Source organism: Malania oleifera, chromosome 13 (assembly GCF_029873635.1).
Source record: "Malania oleifera isolate guangnan ecotype guangnan chromosome 13, ASM2987363v1, whole genome shotgun sequence".
NCBI classification, from domain to species: Eukaryota; Viridiplantae; Streptophyta; class Magnoliopsida; order Santalales; family Ximeniaceae; genus Malania; species Malania oleifera.
The window spans coordinates 1,164,102-1,183,142 of record NC_080429.1 but is presented as its reverse complement, the minus strand read 5'-3'; the positions used below and the strand labels follow the sequence as shown (position 1 = coordinate 1,183,142).

Here is a 19,041-nt window from a genome sequence, read left to right as displayed (position 1 = left end):
TACAATGTCCTGTACAAGTTCAAAGTTTAAAAAAAAATTAATTAATGAGTGATTGGTAGTAATACTGAAGGAAGAGTTAAGACTTAAAAGCTTGAATCTTATGGTTTTGTGCAAAATGATACTTTGTTCTTTCGGGTGATTTATTTTTGTTTTCTTTTTTCTTTTGCATTATTATTTTTGCTAGTTATTATCTATAATTCTTTTAATTATAGTAGATTCTGTCGGCACAAAATTCGTGTCCTACTAGGCTGATGTGTAGCACAAAGCAGGTTAAGGTGAAGCCTTGGAAAAGAGTTTGATAAGCTTGCATCCCTTTAGTCCAACCCAACCTTGGTAAATTTGGTACTCAAAGATGGAATAAAAGTTATTGTTTTTGAGTTCTTGATAAGGGTGTTTTGTAGTTGACAGCTGAGTTTGAATTGACCTGAATAGGATACTTGAGCTCGACTTGACTTAAAAATTCTAAATTGGAAACGTATTTTGTCGTACTTTGCTCGATATGAGTTCTTAAATTCAAGCTCCTAATTTGTTTATAAAATAGTGTTGCATATGTAAAAATAAAAATATGTATTTTAGAATTACATATCAACTAAATTATATAAAAATATTAGAATTACGATAACCTGATTATGCTCACTACTAGTATTTTGAATTCTCTATCTTGACTAGTCAAGTTACATGTAGCTTGAGCTCATCTTGAACATGAAAAATTTGAGCTAACCTAAGCAATAGAGCAAGTTGAGTTCAAGTAACATACAGTTCAATTTGATCACTCACATTCCTATTTCTTTGACGGGTGATACACTACTGATATCCCCAATAGAATCAAAATGAGTGAAACGTTACAATTAAATAGCAGAAAAATGTCAATAAAACAAACTAATATATTTAGTTGTTACACTAAAGTTAAATCATAATAAGGTGTGTTTTTTTTTTTTTTAATTAAAGCAACAGCATTATTTAAGGAGATCTTAAATTATTTCTCTCGTAAGGAATTCAAGAGTGCCCTTATTTGGGATAAACATACTTTAAACTAGTTTAAGTCATACTTGAGCATATGCTCCTATTATCAAATATTAATCTAGACTAAACATAGTGAATTTATGTTGAATCTATTAAATGAAATGTTGATACTCATTGAATAACAAAAATTAAAGCATAACAATAAACCTTAATTTTCAACTCTTTTAGAATACCTTTTTTCTTTTTCTCGCCAGTCTTGCTCTTTTAAGTCTTTAATTTCCTTATGCAAATATTGGAGACTCATGAATTAGCATATGTAATATGTTCAAATTATATCATGTCTCAATATCTTGCCTTGTTATTTACATACATTTGTGACTCGAAATTTCAATTTAGGCAAGCCCTTTGGACCATCCAAGGGACGACACCAAATCGGGGTGCTTCCAATCCATTGATGCATCATTGGTAATTCATCAGACAAATTACAAGTAGAAATCGAACTTGGAACCTTGGGGTCATCAAAGTCTAACTTCACCAACTTATCTTGTTATATCTTATATTCTCATGTTATAATTTTTTTTTATTGTCTTACTGTATTATCTTATTTTTTTCATGTTATATGTTGTTGCACCGAGAATAAAATAAATATGCAAAATGTGTAATTATTGTAAACTTAATCAAGTTTTAATATAGTTCGAAGTTTATAGAGGCTTAAAAATACTTCCTAAGTAACCCAAGGTAAAAAAAATTTCTTTCCACTATATCTTATTCTCTATTTTAAAAATTAGAGGTTACAATTTGGTAAATTGTTTTTCTAGCTTTTAAATGGTTAACTTTCAACATTTTTTTTTTTGTGGATAACTGTTTAGACCATTGTAACATTTTTAGGCATTTATCAATTTTTAATCTCAAACACTCGCAATTAATTTTTTCTTTTCTCAAATATTAATATTGAAAAAGGGTTCAAAAGTTGTCAATTATATTTTATAACACCCTGAATCAATTTTTTTCATTTGCTATTGACATCATATAAAATCAAAGTTGAAGAATACAATAATTTCTGTTAGTCAAAAAATATTGAACTCTTCATTTATTTTTCGGTAAATTTATCATTTTTAATACTTTCATACATAAATCAAATTCAGATCTCTATTAAGTTTAGTGAATAATTTATGTTTTGTAGATTTAACTACATTAAGAAAAAAATAATAATGATGATAAAGAAAATAAAAATAATATTTTAAGTTTTTATGATTTATTTGGTATGTAAAAATGAATAAAAGATAATGAAAGAAAAGTAATTTTGTAATTTCGTAGAATTCTATATAAAAAATTATACGAGAAAAATGTAAAAATATAATCAATTAATTATATTTTTAATAAAACAAAGCATGGGCAAAATTGGAAATTACAGTCGTTGCCCTACGCCCATTGTGTGTGGGTGCGACTATAAATTCTTCAAATCATCAACTTCTTACATCCATTGCAGCGGCGCAGTCGAACCCTAAATCTCTATTAAGGTTTTCTCTCTACTCTTGAGTTCATGTTTGTGCGCATAAACAGTTTCAACTATTTGTTATTTACAAGTAATTTCCGATGCTTGATTAGGTCGTTTAGATCGCCTGCGAAAGATGTCGGTAGGCGAACTCGCTTGCACCTACGCGGCTTTGATCCTTCACGATGATGGAATCGCCATCACTGTAAGCTCTGCCCTCCTAACCTTCTATCTGTTAGGGTTTTAACTTTCAATTTCATGTGTTTATTTTGAAATTTTATTTTTGTGTAGGCGGAGAAGATTTCCGCGCTGGTGAAGTCGGCGAATGTGAATGTGGAATCATATTGGCCGAGCTTGTTCGCGAAGCTTCTGGAGAAGAGAAACGTTGAAGATCTCATCACGAACGTCGGCTCTGGTGGTGGTGGCGCTCCGGTCGCTGCTGTAGCGGCCGCTCCGGCTGGCGGTGCTGCTGCCGCTGCCCCTGCGGCAGAGGAGAAGAAGGTTAGGGTTTTTCTTGTTATGTAGATTTTAGATCCATATTATTTCAAATGCCTTTTGTTTGATTTGTTTAAGTTTTGGATGTCTCGCAGGAAGAGCCGAAGGAGGAGACCGATGATGACATTGGATTCAGCTTGTTCGATGACTAGAACCCTCTATCAGTATGATCTACCGAGATACAGCTTGTTTGATTAGAACTCTGTTTTTCTGTGATCTATTTTTTTTTTGTTCGTTGAGCATCTTAGGATGGTTAATTGTTTAGGCACTTCAAATACTATTGTGAAGTTTCGACTTTTCTCTTAGTGGAATATTCAGATTTTGGATATGATTATTGTCAGTATGCTTTTGAGATTTGCAAGTTTTGAACAAATTCAGTTAACTTTAATTTTGATGCTGTTTGTTACATGTTGGATGAGAATGTATGATGATGGTGTTTTTATAATTTAATTCTATTATTCTCATGTGGAAATTTGTGTGAAGACACGCAGAGAATTTGTTTCTAACAAATTTTATTTTTTGACTTTGGATCGATATGATTAAACCTGGATATGCCCTCCTTGTTTGGTTAAGGCTTGGAAACTTTTTATCTTAAAGTTATTTTCTAATTTCACCTTGAGGAGAACTTAAAGTCTGTCTAAATCTTCAATTAGTTTTTGTATTCTTGTACTCTTTTCATGCTTGGAATAGAATAAAGAATGAAACTAGAGGTGGAACAGAATCCAAGCTGAAATTATTGAGAAATGTTTAGAATTAAGAAACTGTATGTTTGTCAATTTTTGTAATTTTAGGAGGAATAATAAGAGGAGTATTAAGCTTGTTGGCAGTGTATTTATTTTTTTGTAACTTGGATCTATAATTGATGCTGATTGAGAAATGAGAGGATAATGGCATGTGGGTAAAGTTGGCTTGGTAAAATTGGAAATGTTTTGCCCATGTAATATGATTATGGAATACCTTTAAATTTAAAAGATGCTGTTAGGATGGCTTGCTTATATGGATCAAAATACTAGGCAGCTAAGATACACTTTGTAGTAACTAACATAGTCTTAAATTTCTAAATGGGGCTCCATTGAGAGAATAATATAATTGATGTCAAAAGGTTTAAGGAGAAGGTTGGATCCGGAAGTTGTTAGCATATATGGTGCTGGAGAATGGCATATATTGCCTTTGTTTAGGTTAGTATGCTACTAGTTTGAGGCTTATCTTTTCACACAATGTGAATTTATCTGAATTTATGCATTGACTTGATTGATGGGGAAAACACAAAAAAGGGAAGAATGTGACAATAGGCCCATCAAAATGAATGGAATAAAAATTTGAATGAAAAACTTTCTAGCATTAGTGCTAGTGTTTTAAAAGGTGTGAGTCAAGGCGTTTTAGCCTCCGAGAGGCGTAAGGCTAAGGCGTTGAGGCATAAGCATTTTGGGACTTTTTTTAAAAATAATTAATAAATAAAACCAATTTATATAAAATAAAAAATGTGAATTTGTTTTGGAATTATAGAGAAAAATATAAAAAATAATTTTAAAATATCATATAGGCCAATTTTAAGTGTTAACTAACATACACAAACAATATATGTTAAAAAAATAATCATGAGCCATGAGATAAAGCCAAATTAAAAATGTCTTAATTCTAATTTCTAAAAGCCAGCTGCGGGCCAACAGTGGCAGAGAGTACGAGAGGGTCATGGAGAGAGGCGAGAGACTGCAGAGAGACGAGGGAAAACATACGTCCGGAGTCGGCGGAGGCAGATCAGAGTTTGGAAGGGAACATTGACTTGTCAGAGAGAGATGAGAAGCTTGGCGGAATCGAAGCAGTCGGAGAGAGAGGAGGTGCTGGAGGAATCGTCATAGAAAGAGCAGAGGCTGTCCTCAAGCAGAAGACTTGCTGGAGGCTTTGTCGAGAGAGCAGAAGGGAAGAAGCTTCGTGGGAGAGTGGGAGGTTCTGAGTTTTCTTTTTTAATTTATGCTTTAAACCAAGAAGCCCAAAATGTGTATGCATTGAGTGTTGAGGCATAAAAGGCGAGCATTTACAGGAGAGGCATATGCCTTCTCTCCTGAGGCTTACGCCTTTTGGGATTTATGCATTTCTACCTGCGCCTTATTGCGTTTTAGGCACAAATTGCTTCGAGAGGCGTGCCTTAGTAGCACCTTTTAAAACACTGATTAGTGCAGATAAATTTGATCCAGATCCATTTATTTTTCCACATCAAATGTAAATTTATGAAATATATGGTCCATGGTCAGGAATTGGTGAAATAAAATTTTTTATTGTGAATGTGTTGGTGTGGAGTTGTCAATTTCATTCCATTTCAAGCATTTGTCATTAGATTTTGGTTTTTGTTTATGCTATCAAGAGATTGGATAACATGTTCCTGTCCCACAAGTGGGGGTAGCTTGCATAGTGTGTATTTTTCTCTTAAAGATGTGGGTGTGGCAATGCTCAGTTGCGTGTGTTGGTTTAATTCTAGCCTATCTATACTTATGGGTGATGTTGGTGGCTTTGCCAATAGAAGCTATCTAGTGTATTAAATCGTATGCTTGGGTGAGCAGTATTAATTTCAGTGACGTATAATACTACTGTAGTTTACTTTTGATTATAGAAATGTGTGCCCTCACTTGAGTCCGCAGCTAAAAGAGCACGACTGTGTGCTCTTGTTGGATGTAGAAGGTATTGAGGACAGGATACTGCTGGTGGTATGGAGTTGAGGGTCATGAAATTTATATTTTCATGTTTTGTCATCGATTAAAGGTATGCTTTCGGTTTGTACTTTGTTGATGAACCTTGCCTCTAATGGCTAATACCAACAAACTCATAAGAAAACTTGTGGTGTTTGTTTGCTTCTTTGTGTAATCCTGTCTTTACTAGGAGGTTGTGGCTGCATTTTACAGCCAGTAAGCTTTTGGAATGCGTGTAAAATTGTAGGCATCTTTGTTGATTGTGAGGCTTGGGGGAAAGTATGAGACGCATGCAGTGGCAAGGATTTAAGGTTTGTTTAACGTGATAATACATGTTGGGGGCTACTTGTGAATGAATTGGGCATAGAATGGAATCTTATATTTTGAAGACTAGTTCTGTTCTATTTTACTTTTGCCTGTTCAAGGGCCGGTGTCAAATATTTGCTTAATCTCTTTGGCTTGGTGTTTGATTTTGTGCACTTGGATTTTGTTTGATTTTGGTTGGGTAGCTAGAGTTCTCTTTTCTGGTTGAGTTCATTTCTTAATTAGCAAAGCTCAAGAGGTTAGGGATGCAATTGTCTTTATACAAGGGCCAGCTCAAGTGGGACGAGATTGATCAAAATCCTTTGCGTAAGTGAATTTGAAAAAATGGCCAATACAATTTTGTATTACAATATATCAAAATTTACATGAATCCACACTCCTGATTTCATTCTCTCAAACATAAGGTAAGAAAAGTTGAGAATATTTAAGTTGTGTTTGGGAGTATAGGTTTCAAGGTTTGAGTTTAAATTTATGAATATAAAGAAAATTGTATGTGGATGCAATTACTTAGAAAGAACGAGACATGCAAGAGTTAGTTTATTCCATCAAACATAGAATAGGAATAAAGGTCATTCACCGTCACCTTTTTCTTTTTGGACTATTATTTGCTCTACAATGATCACATTTTTGTATGAACTATTAAATCCTTCAATTGTAATTAGCAATTGTCTTCATACAATTGTAAGAGCTAGCTCAAGTGGGAGGAGATTGATCAAAATCTTCACTGTTGTTTTGGAAAAAATGGCCAATACAATTTTGTATTACAATATATCAAAATTTACATGAATTCTGAGTCCTGATTTCATTCTCTCAAAACATAAGGTAAGAAAAGTTGAGAATTTTTAGGTTGTGTTTGGGAGTATAGGTTTCAAGCTTGAGTTCAAATGTGTATGATTTTTGAAGAAATTTAATAAAATTGATTTTATGTTTTGTTTAAATTCACACAATTTTAAATTTAAGGTTTAAAATTCTTGCTTTCAATTACTACAGGTCATTTTTGATTAAGTTGAGGAAAGAAATGAAAAGGAAAATTAAAAAAAGTTATTTTTTATTTACTTTTTAAATATTAAATATTACCAAAAATATTAAAAATTTGTTTAATATGGTTACAAATTTAAAAAGATGTACAAGTAATTTTTTTTTTTTTTTCGATTCACTATACTTTTCTATTTTGTTTTTAAATTTCCTTGACAACTACGGAAGAATGGGATTATATATATATATATATATACATATTCAAGAATTTGAGGGTAGCCACCATTTTTCTCATCTCAAACATAACATTTGTAATCTACATGGACATTTTAGGTTTATCATGTGGATATACGTTTTAGGGCAAAAGGTGTTAACATAAAAAGATAATAAACCCTTCTTAAGATTTCAAAAATTTTAAAAATCTACTGCAATATTTGATATCTTAAAACTCATTTTTCACAATAGGGGTATGCATGTGTGTGTGTCTATATACATATATATATATATACATACATATATATATATATATATATAAAATAACTTGAGTTGTGGTATGTATTATAACAATTGGGGTTAATTTTTTTTTTAATTTTCACTATACATATAGACTAAATTAAAAGGTAAAACATATTGATTTGTTTGACAAAAAGACAACAACCTTTTTCAAGTTAAAAAAATTTGTAAGGATCACAAATCTCTTGCAATTTACCAAAATTACATAAATTTCTTTTTATATTTGATAAAAAGATAAATTTTTTGAGGTGTATAAGTATTCCGAAAATTAAATGCTAGAGGTCTATGAGATTTTTGAAATTTTAGAGAAGGTCCTTATCTTTTTTTTCAAAATTTCAGGGAAAATCATTATCTTTTTCCCTAAATCAAATCCAAGTCGAAAATAAAAACTTTTGTATGTAAAAAATGAAAAAAAATATTGTAGAGTTGTTGATAAGTACTATTTCATAACCTGTTACTTAATTAAATGGGTTCTAATTTGTATTTTATAGGTCTCCTTGTATTAAGGTTGTATTTGAGTCAATATACTGGGATACTCAAGCTCGACTTGATTTTGAAAATATTAAGTTTGAAACTTGACTCGAATTTAATTAATTTCAAAATTGTTAAACTTGTGTTTAATTCGATAACAAGTTCTTAAAATTTAAATTTGACTCAATTAAACTCAACTCAATTAAAAATAAATATTTCATATATATATATATATATAAATATATAATCTATATAATATTAAATATATATAAAATATATACTACATAATTTACATAATCAATTATGCTCAAACTCGGCTCAAATACTACACAAGTTATATTTAACTTATTAAAATATTCGAATAGTTTGAAATGGACTTGATTTGACTCATAAAATTCAAGTAAAATTGAATCAAATGAAGTAATTTGTGAGAGTTGGACAACTTAAACTCGCTTACATGGCTACTTTGAACCCTAATACCGGCCTAATCCAAACCTGATCCGGCCCGTTTACCCATTTTACCAACCCTGACGTTAGGCCGCACGTAAGTCGTAAGAGGGAAAGATTATAAATCGTTCAAAGCATCGGCCGCGCACTGTCCTTGACTCATTGCAGCAGCCGAAACCCTAAACCTCCCTCAGGTTCTCTCTCCTCTCTCTCTCTCTCTGAGATTATGCTTGTACGCAGAAACAATTTCAACTGGTTGATATTTACAAAAGGATTTCCGATAATTGATTAGGTTAATCAGATTGCCTGCGAAAGATGTCGGTCGGCGAGCTCGGTTGCACCTACGCTGCTTTGATCCTTAACGATGACGGGATCGCCATCACTGTAAGCTCTGTCTTCCTATTCTTCTATCTGTTATGGTTTTAACTTTAATTTCATGTGTTTATTTTAAGATATTTTTTTTTGTGTAGTCGGAGAAGATTGCCGCGCTGGTGAAGGCGGCGAATTTGAATGTGGAATCATATTGGCCGAGCTTATTCGCGAAGCTTCTGGAGAAGAGAAACGTTGAAGATCTTATCACGAACGTCGGCTCTGGTGGTGGCGGCGCTCCTGTCGCTGCTGTTGCCGCTGCTCCGGCAGGCGGTGTGGCTGCCGCTGCCCCTGCGGCTGAGGAGAAGAAGGTTAGGGTTTTTCATTTATTTCTTAGTTTTTGGATCCAATTTATTTCAAAGGTCAGTTGTTTGATTGGTTTAATTTTTGAATGTTACGCAGGAAGACCCCAAGGAAGAGACGGACGATGACATTGGTTTCAGCTTGTTTGATGACTAGAAAGCCCCTTCAGTATGATTTACTGAGATACAGCTTGTTGATTGTATCATTGCCCTTGTTAGAATGATTAATTTTTTTGGCATCACAAAATCTAGTGGTGTGAAGTTTTGACTTCTCTCCAAGTGCAATATTCTGATTTTTGGACATGATTATGATCAGAGTGTTTATGCTTTTAATATTTGCAAGTTTAGAACAAGTTGAGTTAATTTCAATTTTGGTGCTGCTCGTTAAATATTGAATGAGATGGCATGATGATGGTATTTTTTGAATTCTATTACTTTCATATAGAAATTTGTGTGAGAATTTGGTTCTAAGAAATTTTATTATTGATTTTGGATTGGTAAGCTCAAGCCTGGGTATGCCTGCATTGTTTGGTGAAGGATTAGGATCTGTTAAAGTTATTTTCTCGTTTGTTATTGGGAGAACTTTTTTTTAATGCTTGGCATGGTATAATGAAACTTGAGGTGGACTAGAATCCAAGTTGAAATCACTCAGAGAAGCTTTAGAATTAAGACACAATGTATGCTATTCAATTTTTGTAATTTTGGGAGAAATGATAAGAGTATTAAACTTGATGGTTAACAAATTGCTAATAGGCCTGGATTTTGTTTTCTTTGGTAAGTTGGATTTGTCATTTAAGCTTGAATAAGAAAGTAGAGGAAAATGATTTGTTGGTAAAGTAGGATGGGTAAAATATGAAGGGCTTTGGCCATGCTGTGTGATTATGGCATACCTTTAAATTTAAAGAATGTTATGTAAAATGGTCAGGACAGCTTACTTATATGGATCAAAATGCTTGGTCACTGGGAAATTTAAAAAATTTACTCATAGCTGTTAAAGAGTGATCAAAGAAGGCATTTGTGGTAAGTTGGGGTTTGTACAAGATTAGGGCAGGTTAATATGGTTTGAACACTTTCAACTTAGTCTTGAATTCCGGATAATGCTCCATTGTGAGAATAATTTAATTTATGTCAAATGTTGTAGGTGATGGTTAGATCTAGAAGTCACTTGGCATATACATGCATTGCTTATGCCTTCTTTGTTTAGTTAAGTGAGCTACTATTTTACTTCCACACAACGTGTATTCATTTGATTTTATGGTTTGATTTGGTTAACTGTAAAAGAAAAAGAGAGAATTTATGTCACATTTGGTTCACGAAATGGAATGGAATAAAAAATTAAATGAAGAATTTGCAAAAAATCATTAAATTAATTCTATTCAGTTCCATTTTTTTCCTTCCTATTAGATTTCTAGTTATGCAATGTTTGGTCCACGAGTCAAGAGTGAGTGGAATAAAAAGTTTAATTACAAACATGTAGAAGTGCAATGAGCAATTTCATTCCATTCCTGCATACCATACATTCCTTAGATTTTGATTTTTCTTGTCAAAATAATCTATTGGAGCTAGGGTTAGGATATTTGTCATATAGGATAATTTTCCCTTTCAAGAGGAAACACTTTATTTCTTGTTCATTTATATACTTTGCCCTACCTGCTTTGTTGATGAACTTTTCTAGATAGCAACTAACTTTTATAAAGAAAAGTGTGCATGTGAACATCCTGATTGTGTGTGGGTGTGCTCATTTGCTTGTGTTGTGTTGTGTTGGTGTAATCATAGCCTATCTTTACTGCTAGGTATTGTTTGTGGCTTCTCCAATAGAAACAATGGTTTAAAAGTGAACTTAATTGTGTCCTTTGTGAAATTTTAATTTTAGTGAAGCACGACATAATAGTAATTTACTTATGTTGTGATACCCCGTGGAAGAAAGGTTTAAAAGAATAAGATGTTACTACCCATATCAATAAGGTGTGCCTTTCTTTTCGGGAGCCTTTCTATAAGAACTCCACAGTTAAGCGTGCTTAACTTGGAGCAATCTTGAGATGGGAGACTTCCTGAGAAGTTTTTTTAGAAAGTGTGTGAGTGAAGACAAAATACACTGAAAAGAACACGTGTTGGTTTATGGGTCAGTCACTAGTCCGATAAGGCCTGTCCCCCTGTTATTTGGGTCAGGTGGAGGAGGAGAGACGTAGTGCTCTCTGGTAGACTCAGGTTGGGGTGTTACAAAATGGTATTAGAGAAATTACCCAGTCGGAAGTGTGATGAGATTTACATTGCCTGGATTTGAAAATGTTGGTTTGCAACGAGGATGTTGCGTTCTGTAAGTGGGGGAGAATGTGATACCCTGTGGAAGAAAGACTTAAAATGTTTAGATGTTACTATCCATATCAGTAAGGTGTACCTTTCTTTTCAGGAACCTTTCCATAAGAACTCCACAGTTAAGCGTGCTTGACTTGGAACAATTTTGGGATGGGTGACCTTCTGGAAAGTTTTCTCAGGAAGCGTGTGAGTGATGACAAAATTTTTGGGATGGGTGACCTTCTGACAGACCCAAATTGGGACGTTATATATGTATACAAAAATATGTGTGCCACTTAAGCCCTTAGCTAACAGAGGATAACTATGTGTCCTTGTTGAATGCCAGAGGTGTTGGGGGTGGGATACTTCTGGTGGTATGGATTTGAGGTTTGGTTAATGTGATAGGATGTGCTGGGAAAAAGTCATGGTGGCTTGATCTCTCTTTTCTAGGATTTTTTTGGAATTAGAGTCATTTGCGGGTTGGTGGATATTTTCCTTTTAAAGAGGGTACATAGATTATTTTGCTCTCTTCCATGTACTTTGGTTTTTGAATTTCTAATTCTAGGATGCTTTTGGTTTGAACTCTAACCTGCTCCAACTTTCTAGGTTTTGTTGATGAACTCTTTCTCATAGCAATAAACTTTTATGAGAAAAAAATGTTCTTGTGCGCTCATTGGTGTCTAACCTGTCTTTTAAGATTTTGTAGGTGGTTGCCCTAGTAGCAACCATCATTTTGAAGTGTGTCGAATAGTTTCTCTGCATGTTTAATTACAATTGAAGTGCAATATTACAGTAATGTACTAATTCACTTTTTAATATAGAAAGACTTGACATGATTGTCAATAGAGCCCAACTAGGCAAGGCACTGTTGTTGATGGCAGGGTGGAGGGAGTAAGATGCGCGTCCAGTGGTAAGCATATAAGGTGTATTGTTGACATGATTAAGATGTGTTCAGGAGGATTGTGGCATCTTAATCCCTCTTTTCCCTAAGCTATTTCAGCTGGCCACACGGATTGGGAGTGAAATCTGATGATTGAAATTGGTGTATTTCAGTCCATAGTTGCTTATTGCAGTAATATATTTTCTATATTCTATGCACTCTTGATGCTCAAGGGCCTGGTGTTTGATTTGGTCGACTTGGAGCATATATATTTTGGCGGGTGTTGGCTAGGTGGGTTTACAGTTCTCGACTAATGTTTGTGAGAGGCTTTGAATTTGAATTTGAATTTTTATGAATTTTATGAGACTATTAAATTTTGTCGAAATTTAAATTAAAATTTATCCAAATTCAAATTCAAGTTTTGAATTCATGCTTCCAAAAGCCATCTTAAAGTTCTCATTTTTGGGTTTTGGGTTCGTTCTGTCTTTAGGTAAACCAAAAGGTTTGGAATGCGACTGTCATTTATGCAAGCATGTGTTTGCAGCAATTAAAATGCTTGGCTAGGCAGTGATGTTTCAGTTAAAAAGGGTTGTGAAAATTCGATTCTCAGCTTGACAATTGTACAATACCATCAATAAGAACCTTTCCATTGCGGCGCCGTGGTTTTTCCCTTTTCCCCAAGTTGTTGGTAACCCAAAAGTGTTAATGAATGGTCCAAGCTTCTGCTTGAGCTTAGGGCCCCTTCCAATTCTTGTTGCTGGCTCATCAGTGCGTTTAGGATCCTTGGATCAAAGAAAGAAATGAAAGATAAGAAGGAAATTTGTTTTTCACTACTATATTTTTTATCTCAATATCAAGTACTACTAAAAATAAAAATTTATTTTAATATAATTAAAAGTTAAGGAAATTTAAATGTAAATGATGTATAAAATTATATTTTATTAATTAATGTGGTATATTTTTTTGTTTTCTTTTTAGCTTTTTTAGATAATCAAACATGAATAAAGTAAATTTCTTCTTATTCTCCTTTCTTTTCTAAAAAATTTTCAAGTTCCAAACAGTGCCTTAAAATAACTTCAATCAATAGATGATTTCCTGGGATTACAGTCATGTTGGAATATCAGCATTCCTGTTGGTTGCTCTCTCATCTTGTCTTCTCTTTTTTCTTTTTCTTTTTTCCCTTCAAAATCTGTCAATCCCAAACATTTTTTGTTGTTGGAATGATTCTTGAATTAATTTGAATTCATGTTTGATTATTCTTGTCAGCTTGGCTGACATTCCAAAATGTCTCAATTCTGAATTTTTTGGACAATGGTGCTAAGGGTTTGTTTGGAGCAAGAAAAGGTAAAAAATTACTGAGTTTTTAATATATTTTGTTTTTTATATTAAATATTGTTAGAGATAATTTTTTAATATAATTAAAAATTAAGAAAAAATAAATACATAAAATTAAAATTTGTATTAATTATTGATTTTTTTTCATTTTTCTTCATATTTTTTTAGAAAAAAAAATATTTTTGTAATATTTTTCAAGTTATTTTGCGAAAATTCTCCAAAAATTTCTTCATTTAATGGGACAAATTTGAATTGGCTAAGTGGGGCAAGGGCTTGAAAATGAATTCCCAGGTGTTGTTTTACTAGTTAAAATTTGAATTGACAGAGCAAGATTGATAATTACAAAAGAGTGATAATTTGGCAGAGATTATCACTTACAAGATAATATAATAATTCAGCAATTTTTTTTTTTCATATGGTTGACCTTTTTATAGCACTACTGTCTCGCCTAATCTCATGTTTATATATTATCTATTAGATATATGATTATGTGGTTTGTGGAGTTGCATCCAAGCTATTGTAACATGTTAATGATGAGTATAATTAATTCGAAAATTTGTTAGGATGTCTACACTCACTTGATTGAAGTAATGTTGCTATCTAATCCATGTGAAATGAAAAATCAATGAATTGTTCAACTTTCAAAAAAATAGACCCCTTAAAATAACAATAGTTAATTTTAATTTATATAAATACTTTATAACCCATTACAGCTACGAGCAAAAAAGGGCCTATGTCAGAATGCTAAAGTTCTCTCGCTCTATAGTATATTTTGCTAATGCCTCGTATTTCTGTATTTTACGCCAAATCCTCGAGCCGTTAACTCAACTTGGTACTTTAATTGGAACATTCTGTCAATTAATCCCCCAAAAACTCAACCTTAGATACACATCCAGACCACCTGTCCTCCGATTGCCAAATCGGCTGTAGACGCGGCTATTTCGCTCTCTTCAGAAGAGTCCCCTCCGGTATTCGTCTTAGTCCACCACACTCCTGCCCGCCAAGCTTTCACGGCTTCTCTCCAATTTTGCAACAACTTGGGGGGGGTCCCCGCTCTAAAACCACGAGTATCTTTTTTTTGTGTTCCACTCTCTAATTCCCAAAAGGATGCTATGAAAAACTGGACGAGGAAAAGATTTGTGTTATTGTGCTATGCCTCCGAGTTTATTATCTAGTATAAAATATCATTTATTCTCATGTACTTAATACCATAAGATGCATTTATATCATTAGCTATAAGCTTAGATTTTAAAGGGTACATTATATAATTCCGCTAGTATTTCTGAAAGAATGAATCAATTAATTAAATATGGATACCTAAGCCAAGGATCCAAATATGCTCTTTTTCAAGGTAATTAAATAAAATAATATTCTTAAAATAAACACCACCAAACTTATGAAACGCTATTATTTATTTGATTTTATAATAATAATCTTTCTTAGTTTAATATTAATTAAATAGCCTAAACCCAAAGCGACAAACAAACACTAAAATGGAGTGCAGAATAACAGGTATTTAGACACGTGTCCGCTTTACTCCACGTGGCTGAGGTGTCGGCCACTCATCCTCTCTCCCTCGAACTCAAAAAACCAGGAACCTTTTGGCCCAACGGGCCCCTAGCGCGCGGCGGTTCTCCCTCACGCGTGCAAGCTTCACGTGTTCCGGTACTTCGATCCCCCACCCCCCCGCTAAATAAAGCCCCCTCTTCCTCCCCATCAATGTCCAATTGTTTCACAAACTGATCGGAAATTCTCCTTCTCTCTCTCTTCTGATCCATCCGTGGTTCTCAAAATCTATTTCTAATTACTGATTGATCATCTTCATCGTCGTCATGATGTCAATGTTCAGCTCGTTCGATGCTCTCTGCGCGGATTCGTCGTTCGGGAAGAGTTTAGGCTTTTCTTCATCTCCCGCTAAAATGGAAAAGCCGACAAATCAAGCATCTCTTGTGGATCGTAAATCGGCATTACCGTCTCCAAACATAGATCGTAAGAAAGAAGGAAACTCGCCGTCGCCGTCGCAGGGCGAGGGAGCGCAGCGGAATCAGCCGCGGCAGAGGAAGCTGAGGTTCGCGCCGGAGTTTGATGGAGTGCACTGTTTTGAAACCATAGTTTCGTATTGACTAGAAATTCCAGTTGTGGAGAATCGAAGTAGCTACTGCGTTGTTTTAGTTTAAGTAATTTTTGGATCATGTATGTAGTTCATGCTCATCCTTTTCCGACTGATGTTCATCCATTTTGGATAACAATTCAAAGTCAAAATCCTTTTTTTTTTTTTAAATAATTTTTTCCCATTGATCATTTTGCATTTCGAAAATTTTCAAGAACAAAAAGTTTAGAGAAAAATGGGTTAAACAAACAATACTTCGGGTGTATTGAATGTAATATTTTGAATTTAAATCTTAAATAATTGTAATTATTGTACCGGCAAGGACTCGAATTTGAAAGATTAAGAAAACAGAGTTATGAATTACTATGAAATTTATATTTTTTAATAGTAGAGTTTATTATGGGTAATGGTGATCCATGCCCATTAACCAACCGTCCATGATAAATAAAGGGTTAGGGTGTAGGTGATCCATTAGGTTACCTGCTTAACCCATTAATTCATTTAATTTTTTTATTTTAATTTGTCATATTTAAAAATATACTACTACTAATTTGAATATTAATATTATAATTTAAATTTTTATATACATAGTGTAATTATGTATTATTTATCAGGTTGAATATTTATATAACTACCTTCATAATTTGACTTGATTTTTAAACTAATTAGTATTCATGTATAATTACTTAATTGATTTGATTTATACATGTTTGTAATTATGTCGATATGCGGTTATAATATTATCTATACTTATATTTATACTTAAATTATATAATTATGTAATTAGTATTATAATTAAAAAATCTACATGCATAATTTTATAATTATAAAAAACTTGATATAATTATACATATATATATATATATAGTAATTTGATTTACTTTAATTTTTCAAATCAATTAAAATGTATGCATGTAAGTAGTTTATATAATTGGTTCAACTGTGTAATTATATTAATTGTTGTAACACCCCGAACCTGAAAGTGAGGCCTGGGATGCTACTTTAGTAATATCTATGTTCTTTGATATCATGCTCATCATATGAAAGTAGCAGAAATAATTTAAACATCTTCAATACATTACCAGAGTTCTAAACTACTAACATACATAAGATCTTCAAGTATTAATATTACAATCCAAAATAAAAGGAAGAAACCAAACTTCGTTCATACGAACCACATACATACACTAGACAATCTAAAAACCCAATCTCTTAGCTCATTAGGGTTGATCTCTGATATTTCTTGAAAAAATAAAATGATCATTGGGGGTGAGACACATCTCACTAATACAGATTAAGGTTATTATCAGGGTGTGACCAACATGAGTTTTAGCATATGCAAGGAACATCCATTACTTTCTTTGCTCATAAACAGTACTCACACTTATACAGTTGAAAATATACATTTACTTTCATGATATAAATTAGTTTAATACATATTTAACATTTATTTCACACATATGTGTAAAAGAAACCCCTCCTCTTGGACAAACACATCATCATGTATATACCCCCATGATTGAGTTGTGCGGTCCAAAGGCGGGACTTAGCCGTGGCTGGCCTACCACCAGGCTAAGTCAGTGGAATCTCATTTGTCAGTCTGATTTGCCTACCCAGTCTGGTCCAGACTCCAAAGGGGTACAACAAAACTTCGCGCCCAAATCGACTATTTGAAGGCCTACATGTCTCAGTATCGTGTGACTACACTACTCATTCACTAGCAACGGTACCGTACTCTCAATACAACCGGTCCTCAAGGTTTTTAAACCATATCATGCAATTTAAGTATAATAGAAACTGTAATATTTTCTCACTTTAGTCATTTCTTATAAAATTTGCCATCTACAACCCTGTACACGACTATCATGTTAAATCCGACTCTCAGCCGTCATTTTATATATCCATTATCATCTATAAACCAGTATAGTTCATAATTTCACCGTATATTTCATAACTATTGCTCAGGTTCAACTATGCAATAAAATCGTATAAATTAATCTCATGTCACACGATTTTGAGTATTAAACCATAATTAAATAAGCCACCAAGAAAAATATCTCATAGTATATTTAGTTTGTATAATGAAAAATCGGGGTCTGATCATTCAACCCTTCTAAGTTACTCAAAACATACTTATACACAACACACACACACACACACACACACACACACAATAGATGATCACCCTTCACCCTTTTTTGTTTCACGAATTACGTGTATAATAACAACACTCATAAATTCAACCGTTCAAATCATTCCCAAATTACCATAAGAGATTCCCATATATAATTAAAACCTAGTTTTCAAACGATTGGATTTCGAAACAACCTCTGATATCATGAAAATATGTGCATACGAACAGTTTAATCGGTTCATTTACGATAAAAACCTGACATAACATAATCCCCTTACTTGTTCTTGAAAATAAGTCGATTACATTCTGGAAAAGAAAACCCTAGCTTATAACCCGCCGCCGAAAGTGAGTTGGCAAGTCGATAGAGGAGGGAGAGATGATCGGGGAGCGATGACGAGCTCTAGGTGAGCTTATGGGAGAGAGAGGGTCAGTAGAGAGAGTGAGAGTAAAGAGAGAGGGTCCCAAAAACTAATTTAGAGAGAGAGAGAGAGAGAAATTTTGAGTTATAAAATAAAAGCTGCTTAGTCCTTAAGTAAGGCTAGTCCAGAGGAGAACCGTCGATGGTTTGGTCCTACCAACTCGTTTTTCCTTCTTTTTCTTTTCTTTTCCTTTCCTTTATTTCTCTTTTCTTTTATTTATTTTCTTTTCTTTTCTTTTCTGGGTTCAGGTCCCTACAATTGTTGACTAAATTTATTATTTGAAATTAAATTACATAATTACATAATTAATACTATTGTTTAAAAATCTATGTGTATAAGTTTATAATTATAAATAATTATAAATGTATACAACTAGTTTGATTCTTATGCATACATATCTTGTTTGGTTTAAATACATTCATAATTATGTAGTTATATAACTAAACAACACAATTATATTGTTAATTCTATAATTTTAAAATTAATGAGCATATATTTATTATGATGGACAATTCCATTTTAATAGTTACATAATGACGTAATTATATATGTAAGTAATTGATTTGGTTTTGTTTTCTAAACTAATTAATTTGCATGTACATATGTAATTACGTAATTTGAAATTAAAATTCATAATTACATAATGAATTCTATAATTTGGATATTTATCTACATAATTTTTAGTTCGAAAATGCAAGTTCTTATGTAATTATATGTGCATAATGTGTTTGTTTTACTTATGAATGTACCTAATTACGCAATTATGAATGTACAACATCAATTAAATTCGTTTATGCAAATCAAATAATATGCATGCTTGAATTAAATTA

At 33.0% G+C, this 19,041-nt stretch overlaps 2 protein-coding genes across 5 annotated transcripts; both read left to right on the top strand.

The window, feature by feature from the left end:
* The first annotated feature begins 2,361 nt into the window (after positions 1-2,361).
* LOC131146045 (large ribosomal subunit protein P1-like) lies at positions 2,362-3,307 on the top strand. Its single transcript, XM_058095314.1, has 4 exons — positions 2,362-2,483; positions 2,572-2,663; positions 2,750-2,959; positions 3,049-3,307. Exons 2-4 carry the CDS (start codon positions 2,595-2,597, stop codon positions 3,103-3,105), a joined length of 336 nt encoding a protein of 111 aa, XP_057951297.1. The 5' UTR covers positions 2,362-2,483; positions 2,572-2,594; the 3' UTR covers positions 3,106-3,307.
* Positions 3,308-8,422: 5,115 nt separating this feature from the next.
* LOC131146044 (large ribosomal subunit protein P1-like) lies at positions 8,423-9,460 on the top strand. Of its 4 annotated transcripts, none has more exons than XM_058095313.1 (4): positions 8,423-8,561; positions 8,669-8,751; positions 8,838-9,047; positions 9,139-9,460. In XM_058095313.1, exons 2-4 carry the CDS (start codon positions 8,683-8,685, stop codon positions 9,193-9,195), a joined length of 336 nt encoding a protein of 111 aa, XP_057951296.1. In that variant the 5' UTR covers positions 8,423-8,561; positions 8,669-8,682; the 3' UTR covers positions 9,196-9,460. The 4 variants fall into 4 exon arrangements, with proteins under 4 accessions (XP_057951296.1, XP_057951294.1, XP_057951292.1 ...); XM_058095311.1 differs by having other exon boundaries at positions 8,660-8,751; XM_058095309.1 differs by having other exon boundaries at positions 8,427-8,561; positions 8,660-8,751; positions 8,838-9,460.
* The last annotated feature ends 9,581 nt before the right edge of the window (positions 9,461-19,041 follow it).